The sequence below is a fragment of the Zonotrichia albicollis genome, chromosome 16, assembly GCF_047830755.1.
Source record: "Zonotrichia albicollis isolate bZonAlb1 chromosome 16, bZonAlb1.hap1, whole genome shotgun sequence".
Lineage (NCBI taxonomy): Eukaryota > Metazoa > Chordata > Aves > Passeriformes > Passerellidae > Zonotrichia > Zonotrichia albicollis.
Window position 1 is genome coordinate 9,679,909 of NC_133834.1, and position 18,846 is coordinate 9,698,754.

Here is an 18,846-nt window from a genome sequence, read left to right on the forward strand (position 1 = left end):
CAATGACTGTCCTGTACTCGGCACTGGTGAGGGCACACCTCGAGTGCTGCATCCAGTTCTGGACCCCTCAGTTCAGGAAGGCCCTTGAAGTGTTGGTGTGTGTCCAGAGAAAGGCAACAGTTTGGGAAGGGTCTGAAGCACAACTCCTTTGAGGTGCTGATAAGGGGGCTCAACCTGGAGAAAAATAGGCTCAGGGGGGACCTTATTGCTCTACAAGTACCTGAAAGGAGGCTGTAGGGTAGGGATCCTTCTTCTCCAAGGCAACCAGCGACAGGACACGAGTACACAGTCTTAAACTACGTCAGTGGAGGCTTAGGTGGGACGCATGAGAAATTTTTTTCCAAAAAGGGTGATTAGACATTGGAATGGGCTGCCCAGGGAGGTGGTGGAGTCACCGTCCCTGAAGGTGTTTAAGGACAGGCTGGACGTGGCCCTTAGTGCCACGGTCTGGTTGACACGGTGGTGCTCGGTCATAAGTTAGCCTCGATGATCTCAGAGTTCGTGTCCAACCTCAACGGTTCAGTAACCTCACACCGGAGGCACCCGGGACCGGCGCCCCCCAGCCCGACTCTCTGAGGGCGCGAGTGCCCGGATGTGCCGCCCCGCCTCCCGCACGTGCGCGGCGCCAGCGCGCGCGGCTCCCCCGCCCCCGCCCGCGGGCCAACCGCCGGGGCGCGCGCCCGGGGAGGGCGGTCCCGGGCGCAGAGCTCGCGAGAGGAACATGGCCGCGGCGGGCCGGGGTGAGCGGGGCAGTGCGGGCGGGGGGCGCGGGCGCGCGCGGCCGAGAGCCGCCTCACCGGGTCCGCGCCGCTCGGGGCGGCCGCGCTGCCGCGCGCTGGAACCGGGCCGGGCCGGGCCGGGCCGCTGGGCGAGAGCGGCACAGCCGGCAGCCATCGCCGCCCGGCCCCGCGGTGGGCTGCGCGCCGCCCCGCCCGCAGAGCCTTCCGAAGGAGGTTGCGGGGGGCGGGAGTGCCGAGAGCGGCGGCCGCCCCCTCTCTGCCGGAGGCGGGCAGGGTCCCCGTCAGGCCGCTGCCGGGCACACGGGGGGCCGGCCCCCCAGCCCCGCCGGGCCGCTCCGGGCCCCGAGCAGGTGGAGGTGCCGGTGTCCGCACCGCGCCCTGGGACGGCTCGCCCCGGCCCGGCCGTGGTGGATGTGTGCCGTGTTATTCTTTGCTAGAGAGGAACACTGGCTCCCGGGGGCGGTGCGGGGCTGCGGGCTGCAGGGCGGCGCTGCGGGCCCGGCCCGAGCCCTGCGGGCGTTGAGATGGGAGCGCCTCGCCCGGGGGAGAGCGGAGCCCTCCGTGTCCCCGATCGCGGAGCTGCAGCGGAGGTCACCGGGCTGTGAGGAGAGCCGCGACCCTTAGAGCAGGGGCTGGTAACGAGTTCGGCTCGTTTTCTGCGGCATGCCTGGATTTAGATGGCACTTGGTCAATCCGTTTTAGCGTGTAATAGGTTGCCCGGGAAGGTGGTGGAGTCACCATCCGTACGGCGTTTAAAAGACGATGTGGCGCTGGGTGATGTGCTTTAGAGGTTTCTGTGGCAGTGCTGGTTCGGTGGTTGGACTGGGCGATATAAAAGGTCTCTTCCAAGCCTGATGATTCCATGATTCCAGAATGAGCGCTGTTAACAAGTGTATGTATCCCCAGCACCTGCATGCACAGGTCCCTTGGCTGGCACTCGCGGCAGTGACATTCTTGGGGACGCGGGCAGCCAGGTGCAGAGCTGTGCTGCCGTGCCGTGCCTTTCTGCCAGCACATACATTTGCCTTTGTTCCATTTACGTGGGTTTTGTCTTGGTGTGCAGTGCAGAAAAATGCTGTTAGGCAGTCACAGTGCAGTCGAGATACCAGGACTTCTGCCTGCTGCAGGCAATTGGCTGAAATAACGACTACAGGATTTAAAGTGAAAAATCCTGTTTGTTTAGCTATAAAGTAAATATCAGGAAAATTATCTTTTTATGAATGTTTCAAAAACACCTCCATAAAGTCAAGTGTGTCAATATGTCTAAAATAGTTAAAGCTTAAACATCACTCACCTTTTAAGAAAAAAAGCCAAGATTTTACTGTCCTGTGAGTACAGCATGATCTGAAGTTCTTCTTTATGGGAAGGTGTTCACATTTCTTCCTCATGCTACATCTTTTCCTTTATGAGAAAAAATGCCCAGGTTTTGAATTAATTGAGGTTTTAAAGCTTTCAACAAAGGCACAGCTGGAATTTCATAAAATTCTTCTCTTAATGTCTCTTAATTTTATCTTGTCCCTTTCTAAAGTTTTCTGTCCTGTGTTATTGCTTAGGGCAGATGTGACTTTGTGGTCTAACTTGCATTTAGAACTTGACTAGATTGCTGCCTGGTAATGACACCAGCAAATAAAAACACCTGGAAGCTGAACATCCTTAGTACATCATGGGGAGTACGGAATATCTTTCAGGATTTGGCAGCATTTGGAGAAGTGTAGAAATCTGAACTGAATTATGCAAATGAGTTTTTGGAAGCAGTCATACAATAACATGGGAATCACCTTTATATTTACCTTTTGTTTGTCAGATTCTGTTGAATTATAAGGTAGTATCAAACAGCTTTAATATTGAGGGTTAATACATAGATATTCAAACAAATTTAGTGATTTATATGCATAAAATACTTTAAAAATATTGGATAGGGAATATGCTTAGTTGAGGTTTGAGGTTTTTTAAACAACGCTTAGATTACTGATGAAATGATTATTGGAAGGAAGAGGGAATATATTTTATCATAGGCCATTTATTTTTGTGGGCCTTTTTGGCTCTTTTTGGCATTTCCGTCTTGTAACCTCTTCCTCTTGTGTATTTTGCTTTGGTTTTTTACATGTGCAGCTTTTAACCTCTGTCACTGACATGTACAGAAACCATAACATCAGCTTCAGCCTTTAAAAGAATTAAAAGTAATCTGTTAGGATTCATTTCTGGGATCAAAAGTAAAATTGTGTGGCTGAGCAATGTCAGGGACGTTCTGATACCTGTGGGTTCAAAGCCAAAACTGGCAAACTCCATTAGTGTTACTGTATGAAACAGCATTTGATAAATGCCAGACTTTAAAATAACTGATTTTAAACTTTTCTAAATACAGTGAGCAGTAGGTTTCTATTGACTTAATCATATATATCTGTATATGTATATATGTACACACACAGTCTAAAGTATTCCAATAAATGAAATATTGATGTTGGAACAGGTCCATTTGACATAGCAGAAAGGCAAAATGTGAATGGGAACAGTTTCCTTTTTTTGTAAGCATTCCATTGTATTGGAATCTATAGAAAACTGAAATGCATTTCTGTTGTATAATTGGCACTTGCAGGTGTGAAGACTTGAAGGAACTAGGGCTGAGTTTGTGTATTGCAGTTGAGCTAAAAGGAGCAGATGATGCACTTCTGGTACTGCAGTTCTTGCCAGAGGTAACTGGAAAGACAAATATCATCTTAGAATTTGAGCAGGAGTATGAAAGGTGCTAAAAGATGCACATAAAGTATATCAAAATCACTTTACTCTCAGGATTTTAACCTGATAACACACTCTTACATCTGAAAACTGCAGAAGCTGAGAAAGCTGAACTAGTATTCTTAAAACTGTAATTTCTCAGGTAGAACAAAATATGTAACTTTTAAAATAACAAATCCTTGAGACATCTTTGTGATTTTTATTTTTCCTTTTTACTTTCCAACCAACCAGGAATGTGCTGAAACAGACACTCTACAAGGGTGCTAGATATACAAGGTAAGTGCTGTATCTTAAAAAATTTGAACTTTTTAAATAAGTTTTTTTTTAATGAAGCTGTTATGCTGTTTTTTTAGTGAGCAGTGTATTCCTTTAAGTTGTGCTTAAGGTTTATAATCCTGTTAAAATGGAAGGTTTTCCAGGAGATCTATTCCTATACAAACAGAAATTTGGTTATATGTAGTACTTGAATTACATAAACTGAAGAGCAGGTTATTGTGATTTTATGCTTTGGCCTTTGATGTGAGTGGGTTTTAATCACCTCTTAAGAGTATGACTTAACTACTCATATGCTGATTAAACAATATTTTCTCTTTTTAAAGGACTGTCATGCTTGCAAGCCTTCATAGATGTTAGCTGTTTTCCACATGTGAATGGTTTTGATATTAAAACTTCAGCCTGTAGAACATTTTGTTTACTTTTAACAGTTTTTCTGCAGTGACTCAGGCTTGTACCAGCACTGCACCTCCAGAGGGACTCCAGATCCTGTGTGGTTTGGTTAAATCCATCCAGTTATAGATGAGGAAAATTCTCTCTCAAAGGGAGTCACCAAGGGTGTTTGCCTCTGCTGCAGGAGGTGTTAGCAAGGTGTCAGGCAGCTCAGTAAAACAAGAACTCGGCTCATATTGACTAAACATTCTCAGTTCTGGAGCTGCATGCTTCTGGAGTTTGGCTGATCCCTAAATGGTGAAAATTCTGATCCTGCCCTTCCCTCCTCATCTTCAGTGTGGGAAAAAGAGGGTGGGACAGATTGCCTGATTTTCAGGATAACCAAGACTTAAAGCCTCTTGATAGTTTCCACTGAGGCCTCCTAGATGAACCAGAGCATTGGTTCCACCTCTACAGAAAAAGCAGACACTGCACACGACTGTCATGGCTAGGAGCTGCTGCAGAGCCTGGAAGAACAAGATGTGCAGAACTGGATGTGCACAGAAGGGGGTATGTATCTGTACACTGATGTTCCAACGAACCCCACAACTGTGGCAGGCAAAAAAGCCCAACTAGAACCACTTAAAGCCAGGGGAGCTTCCCCTGACCTGAAGGCAAGGTGTGTGAAGGGCTGTGTGTGTGCAGGCCCCATGAAGGGCAGGTTTGATTACACTTGGCAAACCAGTTCACTTTGTGTCCTCCTCTAGTGAATCTACAACCTTTGGTTCTTACTGTGAATAAATCTGCTGCTTTTTTAGCTGCATGTCAAAAAAACAAAGATGAACCACTGAAATTAAGACTATTTGCACTTGACAGCCATGAATGTTTCACGTTTGCTTCTTCAGATGAAGAAATGCTTCTTTTTCCATGCTGTGCTGTATTCTAGCATTGTTTTGAAACATTTTTAGCACCTGAAGTTCATGAGCCAGAATTGCCCAGTGTTAGTTACAGGATACAACTTTTTTCAAACTTTCCTTCTGTGGCAAAGATTGATGTCTACCACAAAAATCTGCCATATCCTGAAACTCCAAAGCAAATGCACATTACAGAATTTATTGAAGTGTTCAGATTACTGTTATTAAATCCAGATGTTAATGTAACAGTTTTGCACTTGGGCAATAAACTGGATCTCTCTGATTGTTGACTCAGTAGAGAGTATTTTAAGATTTCATATTTGGTACTTGGCTTAAGCATTAATTAAATGTTGGAGAAGGGGCTTTTACTTGGGCATGGTGCCAAAAGCAACAAAGTGAGAGAGAAGTCCTGGTTACACTCAGTTTTGATCTTTACACCAACTAGTGAAACACAAATTAACAAAAGAAAGAATAAAGACAAAAAGGACACCCACTGGTTTCTACCCTTCTAAGTGAATTTATGACATAGGTGGTCCTAGTTACCCACCTGAGAAGGACATGCAGTTGTGTTCATGTTTCCACATTTTGTCTCTAATATAGAAGCCTGCTGGAAGGCTAGGGAACAGTTGCTGAAAACTTGTTTACAAATTCTAGAGACATTAAAATTAGAATCTTAGTCATTCTTTAAATGTAAAAGAGGTAGCTCATAAAAATTCAGCAGAGAGACTCATTAAAATGAGTTCAAATTGTTAGTGTATTAAGTTATTTCAGGAGTTTTTGAATGGACTAATAAATCACTCTGAACTATTTTTGAGTGTGTTTTTTCGTTATATATCACTTGGTACACTATTTTTTTAGGATTTAATCTTTAAAAATAAAATTTTAAACATATTTTTCCATGGAAAGTACAACTAAGACAGGTACCAAAAAAGAAAAGCCTTAATGTTTGGCTAATGTTTTTCAGTATGTAATTTGTACTCTTTGCACAGTTATACTTTTTATAAGTATACTTACTATATTTATAAGGTTTTTGTTAAAGACTTGTAACCTGTTTGAGTTAGGAATTTATAGAAACAACTGGAAACTTCACCATTTTCTACTTAATGTTTTCTACATTAATTTCATTTGCAGTGTCTGGACTGCAGAAGGTTTTTAATACCCACTTTATGAGGGTAGAGCTCACTTATGGTCTTTCTAGTAAATACTTAATTAAAGAGAAGTTACTGCTTTATTTTGCAGTCTTTATTATTCCTGAATTTGTATGGGTTAATTACAGTAATGCTTCTTTATGTTAATGTCAAATAATACAGCAGCATTCAAATACCAAGTACTGAGCAAATACTGTCAGTTTTTGCAAAATATGAACTGTCTCTATGGTTATGGGAATTATAAGTATTCCTGTGTGAATCAAGCCCTAAGTAATTCTCTCTATATCTTTAGGCAGTTTTAACCAACTTTCTTTGCTTCTATGAATAACTGAGTGTATTTTGTGATTTCTTCTGGAATCAGATCCTCCCTCCTCTGCCAGATGTTCCACCCTTCCCCTGTTCTGCCAGTTAAACCATTTGATGACTCTTTTACCAGGTCCTGCATCAGAAGCCTAATTTAAAAAACTTGTCGTGCAAAATTGGTAAAAGAGAAAAGTGGAATCTCCTGGAAGGGGTGAAATGCAGGTGGTGAGAACCTGCTGTGGCCCACAGTTCATGCTGGCTGTGCTGGGGAGGCTGTGGGCAGGAGCTCAGGTGGGGATGTGGAGCCAGCCCGGCCCCCAGTGTGAGCTGGGATGGGTGAAACCCTGGGACTGCCTCCCTGTGCTGCAGGGAGAGCCTTGGGCACTGCTCTGCACCAGCTGGGGCCTCAGGGGGGTGCAGGAGAGAATTCCAGGTGTTTCCCTGCTGCCTCTGGGTTCTTGGCATAGGTGGGAGACTTTGGAAAACCTAAGCCAGGCCTTGTGCTGGCTGCCTGAGGAACATGGTCAAGAGAAGGTTCTCGAGGAAGGATGGTATACAGAGCATTTGTGATGGGTAAAACTGAGTTCAGGTGATTTAGTGGTAGATGGAGGATAGAAGAAAATAGGGAATACAAGAATAGAAATCAGGAGAGTGGGTATTGAAGTAATCTGGGGAAAAATAACTATTGTCTGACACTAGAAAAAGAACAATGAAAATAAACCAAGGGCTACAGTATTTATATCTGATACCAGATTACATTTAACAAATATCTTGTATTTTCCAACAGAGTTTCTAATAAAGCTTTGTAGTATCTTTTTAAAATATTTTGAGTGCTGCTCAAACTACAAGAACTGCAGAAAGTAAATGTGTGACAGCTGCTAAGTGCAGAAATTTGTAATCTACTGTAAACAATTTTATGTTACCATCTATTTCTTACTTATTTTTAAACAAGCAGCTTTGTATGGAATGAAATATTGGAACACAATAGTTTAACAGATAAGACTTCTTTGAAACTGGCCTTAGGCAACATAAACTCTCCTGACCCAGAGTTTCTGCCCTGTTCGTCCTTAGCTACTTTCAGTAGGGAAGATGGAATTCAAGTTCATTTTAGCTTTGGAGATCGTGAGAAATTGGTTCTTAAAATACTGAGGGCATGGACTGTGGATTATAGCATTAAACTGTTTGGAACATCAGAGTTTTCAGGCACCATACTAATAACATACTTTTTCTGATTATTTTAGAATATGGGTGTTGATCTGGAGATTAGGCTTCATCAGTTATGATCTTGGATCTGTATTTATAAAGAAGCAATAAGTTATATTCTTTCCTGTGTCCCACCCTGTTCCTTGTTAGAAGAAATGTGTTTGATTTGAAAAGTAAAAATTTGGCTTCTGTTAAGTGAAGAGTGTAATTTTGTCTTTATCAAATAACTTGTTGTGCTGTTAGTCATAATACTATGTGTGTGGTATATTTTCTTGCTTACTTTCCAGTGTTTAGGAGTGTCAGGGCTGGGATTTTGTTGTTTGTTGGGGGATTTTTCTTCCTGGAAGTCTGCTTAACTGTATGGAATTCAGCATTCTTCCAGTCTACATCCTTATTGTTTCCATTAAAAAAAAAACTGACTTTATTTCTTAGCAAGATGCTGTAAGGTGTAAATCTAGTAGAAGTGATAAAATTGCATTCAGATTGTGACCCTTTGTCATTGCTGTATAAAAATGAGGCCATGTAACACAATGTGGGATTAGAAGTAAGAAACAGGAAAGAATATTGTAGGTGAACTCTTAAGCCCTTGGTGTTAATCAGGTAAAGAATGTGCAGTAAATTGCTGCTTGAGACGTACCGCAAGTTGATTTATATATTTTTTAATTAAACATTAATGTGTCACCTTCTAAGTTTTCCTTTTGTCCATTAGCAGATTAAATACTAAAAGTTTCATTTTCAGAAGTTGGGAGCAACAAGTTGACTGGTTTCCATGGGAGCTAATTCAGGTTACTGTTTGCATTGTTAATACATCAAAGTAGCTGTGTTGGTCCAGCCAATATGCAGCAAAGGTTTGTGTGAGAGAGATTTTCTTAGCTTTCCTAAACTTGTGTGTAGAGACTGCTTAATTGAAGGACTTCTGCACATGTCACTGAATTTCAGCTCAGACATAATGATTCTGATCTTTGCAAGATCCCCTCAATTGAAGTTGCTTGTAATCTCTTAATTATGCTTACATTATTTTGAATAAATGTCTAGTTAGCACTTAGTTTCTTGCTGAATGTAAATAGTATGTTAAATTCTGTCCAATAGAAATTGATTGCATTTTTAAAGACAAATTTAACTCCAAATATTACAATAATAAAACAATTACAATAATTAATAATCAAATTTCAATAATAAAACTTTGCTAATCTTTGTAAAGTGTGTAGATATAAAAATAAGCAAACATAGATTTTTCAAGGAATCTCATCTACTAGAAATTATTGTGCAATCAGTCCCACTTCTGATCTGAGGTAGAAAGCAGCACATTCAATGGGAGGCAGTCCTGCAGTTCCTTCCTCTTTGGTTTGAATCCTTGTGCTTTCCTTGCTTTGTTCAATTCAAGGGCTTGGTTTGCAGGCAGAAAAATAAACAGAGTAGCACCTGCAGCTTAGTCATAAATGGGAACATCTCTCAGTATCCAAGCAAACAAATGAAATCATGGAGTCATCTAACTTTTCCTGAATTGCCTTAAGAGCTTTTCCAACATTCATTTTTAAGAAGGACCTCTATTTTGGTTATCAAAGGTCTCTGAACACACAGGGAAAGATCGTGATCCAATTCATTGATAAAAGTTATGAAGTATTGTCTGAGCTACCAAGTGCCTTTATTATACAAAAACAACCACTTGGGTTTTGATTTTTCCCATGTTGGCAACTTCAATTACATAAATAGATTCTTCTGGCTACACTTTGTGTTTACTGGCCACAGAAAATCATGGAGCACATGGGACCGTACTAATTGCTTTCACAAGGTTCTGTCATAGACCAGAAGAGCTGAACTTGCTTCTGAGCAGGTTAATCTGAGTTGATGGCACAATTACTCAAATACTCCTGCAAAGCACTTCATATTAAAACTGAAATTAATAACTTTGGGATTTTTGCTAATTGGAATTCAAATAAGTGGCTTTGGAAGTCATATGTCACAATGTTTCATTGGAAAAAAATATTATTTAAATGTGTAGATATTTATGAAGGTGAGAAACTTGGGGAATCGTATGATTGCACACCACACTAATGCAGATAGCTGTTGTTTGGTTGTTTCTTTGTTTCTTTGCCCTGCTAAATTTAGGTGTAAAACTGACCCTGTGTTGCTTTGTAAACTCAGCCTGAATGTATTTGTTGCCAGTGTTAATGTCAGCTTCTTAAATTAGAGAATTAAAACAAATTTAGAATATTGGCAATCAACATCATCTTCACAGACTGAAAAATAGGAATGTCATATTTAGATTTTTCTGACCATTTGCATACAACTTACTTCCTTATACAGTAACACGTAAATAAGACACTACTTCATGTTTTGCCTATCTAGTTTTAAGTCTTTTTATGAAGCTCTTTATTTTAATAGAACTAGTGAGGATATGTGCTATGGCAGCTTTGTATTTATTTAATCAAGTGGAACCAGCTGAACCACTTAATGTTGCCTTAAGAGGAGCATTTTTTATTAAGAATATCCACAGAAGATATGAGATTAAATCAAATTATGTCTGTTCATATGGTGATTGAAAGTAAGAAGTTGTTGAGGACTGTGCCTGAAGTCCTTCACTTAAAACAAGTTATGGGTCAGTGTCTTCTACACTTGAGGTATTGTGGCCAGAATTGTGGTTGCTGCTAAGTGCTCTTAGGGAAGATGGATTTAGTTGGAGAATAAATAAATCATTGTCTTCTCTTGATTCAGAGTTTTCAGCATAAATCTTTATGAACTCTGCTGCAAACACTGCAAGTTAACACAGCCCAGGTTCTGTTTATGAAGTGTTGTGTCAGTGGAAGGGGAGTTGAAGGCTGTCCTGGGTTACCAGGGTGGGTTCCTGGGTGTTTGCTTCCATGCCAGCCTTAAACAGCTCTCCAGAGATGAGCATCTCTCGTGCAGGGTGGAATTGCAGAGCAGCTCAGACTTCTCCCTAAAAATGGACCTTGTTGACTGGGTGGTGCCTTTAAGAGGCAGCTGATGTTGGACTTTACTTTTTCTTTGGTCCCTCAGACCCATTTATTGGTTTTGGTGCACACTGCGGAGGTTCTCAACTGTTTCTTAAAGGAAGATGACATAGTTGAACAGTTTTATATAATCAGTAAACAATTTAGATATCACTTCTGAAGGTATGGGTTCTGTTTTCGGTGATGGCTGTTGTGCATATTGAACCTTTGCTATATTAAGTTCTATTATTATAATTTTAAAGCCCTTGAAATGTGAATACAGAAGATAGTTGTAATATTTACAATTACTTTAAACATTTGTATGAAACCTTAAGGTATTTAAACACTAAGCTTCACAACATTGCTATGAGGTAGATTCTTCCCAGTGAAGGTTGATGTGTAGCCCAGATTTCACGAACTCTTGTTTGAGCAGGTTAGTTTGAGCAGGCAGTAATGTGAGAAAAGAATAGATAAATCATCTCTATGGCCCTGCACAGCGACAGGGTAGGCTTTAGTTTCCCCACACTTTAATGGAGCTGTGGGAGGCTGCCTTTATTCCTCACAGCCCCACACTGCAGGGTAATTCATTTGCACTTAGCAGGGCTCAGCTCCCATTACCAATTACTGTGATTTTTTTTCCTGCCTGGAGGTAGCAGTGGAGGGAATGAATGTATCATCGAGGATTCTCCTGACTCATCCCCAGCCTCTGTCCAGGTACAAGTAATTCTCTATACATTACCTCATGGACTATGTGCATTTGCCACTGTAGCTTATTCATTTTTCATTTTTGGATCAGTCCAAAGACTTAAGATTTAAAGACTTCCTCTGAAGAATTAGTAAAGAGAATCTCAACATAGCATTGTCATCAAAATATGCAGAAGTGTTAAATGAGTTTCTGGAGGTCTTTTGCTGTCTGTTCAGTGGTATTAATTTAGCTAGAGCAGACAGTTACGAAAATTTAATCTCAGTTATTTAATAAAAGTGGATATTTTTCTGCAGTATCAACCAGTCCAGGAGGACTCTGCTCCTGGAAGAAACGTATTATTCCAGGTACTGGAACAGTGAGAAGCGTGACAGGACCTCAGTTTTGTCAGATACTTCTGCACACTGTTTTTTAAAGAAATGAATAGTAATAGTGAGTTTTTCATAATGCATAATCCAAGGTGATTACTCATGATTAGTCAGCTGCTATTTCTCATCTTTTTCTGCTTTTGTATAATTACCTTCATAAAAATAGCTGTATGATTGGAATCCTTATTGCCCTGTATTTGACCACAAAACTTAATTAATTAGGTTTATCGACATTGTGTTTAACTGTGAGATTGCAGTGTCTCTTTCAATATGGTGATTAAATGTCAGTTTCCATGTCCAGGTTCCCGTGCTGCAGTAAGGGGGTGTCTGCAGGAAGGTGTCAGCCCAGCAGAGGGGAGGCTGTGCTGTCCCATCAGGGTTTGTGCCCCCACAGCCTCCAGCAGCCTTTGGAGCACAGCCCCTCTTTGGGGTTGCTCCAGGAGCTGATGGAGATGGAGACTGCAGCCAAGCCATGATTTGTTTGTGTAATTCTCTTTACCCCTGGCTGATAGGCAGCACGCCCAGAGGAGCCATCCTTTAAAAGCCTGTGTCCCTTCCTGTCCGTGCAGTGGTGTTCCATGCCCAGGGCTCCTCTCCGGGAAGTGACTCTGGAGCTCCCAATTCCCGCCCTCAGTGAGCTCAGTGTTCCCGACTGCTTTGTTTATGTTCAGGCCTGATGTGTGCTGATCCTCGGAGGAAAGGAGACACTGAGCATTCCAAGGCTCTGACCACTGGACTGGACTCGTGTGCAGCCCAGGAAGGCAGTTTGCTGTAGGCTTGTGTAGGCATGGGTAGGTCTGCTGCGTTCTGAAAGCACAGTCCTTGCCCTTCTTCGTGAGAAGGGAAGGGGAATTGCCACGTCAGGCTCACATTGTGACTGCTCACATTCTCTCAGGTCATTAGTGCCCACTGCTCAAATAGAAGGAATATTTAAAACTCTAACAGCCCCCAAAGTGCTTATGGGCCTCAGTGTCAGAAAGCACTGTTCCCACTGCACACATCACCAAGTCTTTCCAGGCACTGACAGGGAGACTAAAAAGCTCAATGCAATGGCCTGCTTTGGCAGCTGTTGGTTAACCTGCTGGATCTCACACTGTTTGAGGATCTCTTTTAGTGTCTTCTGATACATTGAAGGAAAAGGTAAGAAAAACAAAACAAACCCAACTTTTGACATTTCTAGTATTCTCCCCACTGAAGATTCTGGTATATTACAAACTGCTAGAGTTTTAAATTTTGCTGAGTTTTATAAATGGAGAAACTGAGTGCTCATGTTCACACCATGATTCTGAAAATCCTGGAGCTGATATTGCTAATATCTGATGACTGTTAATTCAGTACTGTACTGGGTACTGGTTCCTTGCAGGTGTGAGTAAGTGAGCAGTGTTAATGTCAGCCAGTTGACTTGGCTAAAGCTTGAATGCATTGTCATTCTTGAACTGTTATTTTCCAGCAGATTGCTAAAATAAAAGCTGGTTTACTACTGAAGTGTCATCCAGATTTCAGAGCTTGTGCCAAATAAAATACCAGTTCTGGTGTCTCAAGTAGCAGGGAAGTATAAGATGATAAGATTTTTCCAAGGAAATACATTTTGTCTTATGAAGATAAAATGTTTAAAAATAAAAGGAGCGTTTGTCTTCAGCAGTTAAGAAGATAGCAACCACCTACAATCTGTGAGAACACTTACATAAGGCTCATACATTGTACAGGAGTTCTGGTTTGCCAGTGCTGGAACACTGTTCCTATGTACTTGTCAGGGAAATGTGAACCGAAGCCTCCTAGCAGTGCTGGTGCAGATTCTATTTTGATAATGTATTCTAAAGGCTAAGTAGGAAAATATTTTTTTTTAATTTTCACTCTACTATTAAACATTTTGCTGTTTCTATGTTAAAAAAAACCCAAACCAGCTACCTGTAATCATTTAAGACTATTGGAACAATTGAGTAATGTGATTTTTAGTTTCTGGAAATAAGTTGCTATTATGCTTTCCAACAGTTCATAAGCAGAAATGGAGCAGAGGAATGGCTCACACAACTTTAACTTCAGTGTCTTAGTTGCAAGGAAGGAAGTGGAAAGCCCTTGAGTGACAACTGATTTTTGTCAGATCAGCCTGGTATAAAAGGTGCTTTCTTGGATTATGTTAATTAGAATATTGAAACTTTAGTAGAATGCATTTTTAAAAATTTTATTTTCCTGTACATGTTTTAGCTGTTGAGTTTCAGTTGTGTTATTAATATACTTTGTGTGTAGATCTGCTTCATTTGAGGGGTTACACAGATAATGGTTACCATCTGTAAATGCAGATGGCAAATCTGAAATAATTCTTCAGGATTGAGGAGGCTTCAAACAAACGAGAAAGGGGAGGCAAATTGTTATCTTTAAAATGTGAGAGTATCATGGGCTTTACATTCTGAATCAGAGGTTTCTTAGTTTTGCAGATGGTTGCTGGATAAAGTGTTGTACAGGGTTTGATTTTAAACAAGGTGAATAAATATTTTCTACTACTCATTTTTGTGTTTGGATTGCTGATGTACAAACAGTTGGTTGTATTAGAAAAATCAGAATGAAATGGCTTTTGAAGACTGGAAATAGATGGGAGATATTCTGCATATATTTAGTTGAGTTTTATGTGAAGTAAATGCTGCTGGTTGTAGCAGGCACCTGATGCTAAAGCAGCTGTTTTCATCTGGAGCTGTTGAAATGAGTGTGCTAGAAAATGGTAATGGTTTGTTATCATACATGCAGCAGTGTAAAAATACGTTTACAGAGATGTTTTCAGATTTTTTTGTCCTTATTTATTTCTTTTTTGTTTGGTTGTTTGGAAAGATATTTGTAAAAGTTATTTTTAAGTTCCTAAATTAGTTTTTTCAATCAATAAGGAAAACCTTATGCCAAAGGCAGACTTAATTTCATGGATGCCAAGTTCAGGAGCTGTCTTCAGAAAGTTGAACAGCTGAATGAATTCTTTATTAGATTCTAATAAGCCAAGAGATAAGAAAAAAATTAATTGTTTATATTATTGTAAGTCTTCAATTTGCCATCTTTCTAATGTTTTTTAGAAGTTGTGTTCATTGATTCAGTAAGGAGCTGTAAGAATCCTAGTGTATCTATGCCAGATGTTCATGATGTAGGTCACTGACTTTTTTTCCCCCTACAAAAAAACCCTGGAAATGTTGGGTGGGGATGTGTTTTCCTTTCTGGGGAAGGTTAAGAGAATTTGTTGTTCCTAGCTCAGAAATATTTCTGTAGTCTGATACAGCAGCAGTTCATAAGTAATAATAAAAAGAAATGAGAGCAAAATGTGATTTGAGATATGAGTAAAGAATTTGAGGAATTTAGACTTTCTGGGAATTCTGGAGTGTCTTTTGTTCAAAGATTATGTAGCAACATAGCAATAGGGTTGTTCTAAAGTTAAAGGATCATTTGAGAACATACCTGGGTTTTTAGCAGCCTATCTAAAAGATTGAGGAAAAGGGAAGTGCAGTGTCAGGGACTTTACTGTGACTTGGAGAGTTTAGAATTAGGGTTAGAGTTCTGCACTGGAGAACGTAGGATTTGGAGGCTTCCTAATGATGACATTCATGTATTGTATGGAACCACAGTGAAAACAGGGCCCTGAGAGTCATGATCAGCAGAAGAAATCCTGTGTGAAGCCCGTGGGCAGAGCATTCATGCTGAGGTTACCCACAGGTGGTGAAATCTCCTGCTTTGGAGCTTTTCAGCAGCTGACAAGGCAAGTTCCTGAGAGCTGGTAGTGCCATGAGATGGGGATGGACTGAATGACCTCCAGAAGGTCCCTTCCAACCTGATCTATTAATGTTCAAACCACAGATCAAGCACAAGTCAAACTTGTTTTGAGTTGTGCTGCTGTGCTGCAGTCAACATCATTTAATTGCATGCTGTGTTCTCAGTTGGATCTGGACAACAAACCCACATTTCTGTACATTCCTGAACTAAAAATGAAGGGATGGACATGTTACCAATTCTGCAGTGCAGTGTAGATGTGGTGAAAGCCAAGCTAGTTTCATTCAAAGCATGATGTTTACTTACCTGTCATGGGGGAAGAAATGAGTCAAAGCCAGTCTGCAGTATAACAAATGCTGAGCCTTAGTACAAGAAGGTGTTTCTATTAATTTCAACTGGTTTAAAAGCATGAATACAGCTCACGTGGCTTCATCTCTTTGAAAAGTGACTCCAAGGCAACTCAGAACTAGTAAATTGTGGATAAAATGCTGTGAATATGAACAGAAAAGCAGCTAAATTTTCAGTTCAATTCTGCTCTGAAGAGACCTGCTTGGTTAATAATGTACTTAATTTGTATGAGTGAGTGGGAGTTTGAGGAGAGTGTAATGTCAGGAAATCGAGTGAGAGCTGAGTAAATTATGCTTCTAGAAGCTAAGAACAAAGAAGAAAAATCTTGCATAACAGTAAGTTAATGTGTCTTCATTTAATGTGAAAGCTCCAGTTGGTAACTAGGGAAAATAATGAAAAATATGCACTTAACCATGATAATTGTTCTGTTTAGGTGTATGTCAAGCAGTACTTGCTTATATTTCTTATTTTTCAATTCACATTTTCAGAACATCATTCTCTATTCTTTTGTAGTGTAGGCCATTCTTTGGTTTGTCATCTTGGTTTTTTAAATATGTTAACACTTGAAATATTTTGGTATTGATCATTGAAACATATATTGCATTTTCAAAATTCTGAATACACACCCCAACACATGTGGTGTTTATATTCAGAATATTTGAAGTTTAAGGCTGAGTATGTCAAGCAGTTGTGTTTCTTAAGAAAAAAAATCTGAGTAACAAAAAATCTCACAATAATAAGACATTTCTTCATTTTTGTAGATCTGAGTCGTTAATATTTCATATCATTCAAGTTTACAAGAGTCTAGGAATAGGACTTCATTGATGTCCATATTGATTTATTGAAATTTTAATGTCTTGATAGTTCTGTGAGGTATAAAAAGCCTGCACCAGTAATTCATACTTCTGTCTCTCCTTACTGTAGATTAAGTACTACACTAATGATAGAAAGGAAGGCTATAGTAAATTGGGACTTTTCTTCAACTATTCAATAAGTAGCTAGTGTGCAGTAAAATTAATTTTAAAATATTGATGGCCAAGATTCTTCCTAACTGGGCAGAATGAGGATTAACTAGTTCTGATATACTCCTTTGGTGGTGTGAAGTTCTCTATAAATACTGACGTTGATTTGGGATCTGAAGGAGAGTTGTGCAGAGCTTGACAATATTAAAAGCCATTTGTATGTTAGCATAATATATTAATTCAACATTCTCTAATAGAAGCTATTGGGAAAAAGGGATGTTGTGCTGACACACGGGTGGGGACACAGGGTGGGGCACAGGAGCTGCGGTGAGGGTGAGCACGGGGTGATGTTTCTGTCAGTGTGAGCAGAGGAGCTGTCCTGCTTTCTGGAAATTGCCTCTGAATCCATTCCCTGACTGTATTTTTACCAACCCCGAGATCGGCAGGTAATGTCCGTAATTCTGAAGGTGAATTTTGGGTGCGAAGGAACTGCGCAGGGCCCAGATGTGAATGCAGAGCAGTGTGTGAAGCGTGTGTGGGTACCGCCGGAGCACAGAGTGACCAGAGCCGCGTTGTTTCCGCAGAGCGCCGAGGCCAGCCCAGGATGGAGCCCGCGGGGCCGGCGGACGCCGAGGACGAGCCCGGGCCCCCGGCGCGGCTGGCGCCCAGCCCGCACAGCGAGGCCGTGGCACACGAGCTGCGGGGGCTGTCGCTGCAGCCCAGCCCCTGCCTGCCGCCCCTCACCGAGCGCAAGAATGGTGAGTGAGGGGTGACCCAGTGCCCGGGGGGACGGGCGGTGACCGCGCGGGTCCCTCCCCGCCGCTCTGACCGCGGCCCGGTGCTGCGCCGTGCTGGGGACGCGGTCCCGGGAGCTCTTGGAGCTGCAGCAGGCGCTCTGGAACCTGCCATGGACTTCAGGAGATTTTTAAATTTTAGTTTAAAAACTGCACCTGGTGTATACTACAAGTATTGATGAAATATTTTTGAGAGTTGTATTATTATCAGACAAAAAAGGGTAATTTTCAATAAGGGTTTTTTTTTTCTACATAAATAATACATAATTTATGTTTTGCATTCTATCCTACAAATTTTAATTCAATATTAGAATACTTCTGGAAAAGGTGTTTTTTCTTAGTTTCCTGTAAAACTGAAATGGATGAGGTAGGTATCTGTGTCCTGTCAAACCTCCAGAGCGGCCAAACTATTGTTCATCTATAAGTTCCGATTTAGTAAAGTTGGTTAATTTGGCTAGAAACAATTTTTTGTAGAAATGATGAAAGTCAGAAGCAAATTTGAACTTTGAACTTGATGAATTCACATTTAAAGTAGTTTAAATAATTTAGTATTTTTACTTTTTACCAAAAATTGGATATTTGCAAGAGTATTTTAGCATGCCACTACTTTATAAAGTCTATAAGTGTAAGAGATTGCAGTTCATAGAAGTACAGTGGCACTTTAAAAAATTCTGAAATGTTTAAAGGTATTTTTTGGTAGGATATTTTCATGCAGGAAGCATTATGCTTACTGTGAGCTCTGGTAGTGATCCTTTAAACCTTTTGTTTACTTGAATGAGTCTTTTGGCAGTGGTCCCGTAGGAGGCTGAACTGTTCTAGTGTTGTTCTGCGGTGCTGTTAAGCTGACTTGCACAAGTTAGTACAGAAACCGTGTTTCCAGCTTTTCCAATGTCACTGCAAGGGTAGGAGGCTTCTGCTCTGGTTTGGTTTTGTTTACCATGGAGGTAATCACAGCATGCCTGGGTGAGCCAGCAGTCACTGGAGCTGTTACTCCCTTCTCCTTTTTCACATTTTCCTCCTCTCCCCTGCCCTCTGCCCCAGAGATCTCAGTCACAGAGCAAAGCAGGAGTAAGAATTCGGGTGAGCTGAGCTCGGTGGGTTTGCTGCAGATTCTCATGGTTAGCTTAAGCTCCAGTGGAATTACTGTCCCTTGAGTTTACAAAGGAGCATTTATGTGCTGTGCCAACTCTGTCAAAGAGGTTTTAACTTCCAGCAGAGGATCAATAACAAAACAGTTGGAGTGCATTAGCAGCTTGAGATTTTCTAGTCACTCATTACATGCAGGTATTT

General features: G+C 41.1%; 1 protein-coding gene across 5 annotated transcripts in view; it reads left to right on the forward strand.

Moving 5' to 3' along the window:
• The first annotated feature begins 597 nt into the window (after positions 1-597).
• MRTFB (myocardin related transcription factor B) overlaps positions 598-18,846 on the forward strand; it is a 66,382-nt gene continuing 48,133 nt past the window's right edge. Inside the window, exons 1-4 of one of the 5 annotated variants that reach the window (XM_074553042.1) lie at positions 789-1,632; positions 3,337-3,433; positions 3,708-3,752; positions 17,347-17,520. In XM_074553042.1, coding sequence (XP_074409143.1) covers positions 17,367-17,520 — 154 coding nt within the window. In that variant the 5' untranslated portion in view covers positions 789-1,632; positions 3,337-3,433; positions 3,708-3,752; positions 17,347-17,366. Of the gene's footprint in view, positions 741-788; positions 1,633-1,662; positions 3,434-3,707; positions 3,753-17,346; positions 17,521-18,846 lie in introns of those variants that run through there. The other 4 variants (XM_074553041.1, XM_074553043.1, XM_005487660.4 and 1 more) reach the window with 4 other exon arrangements.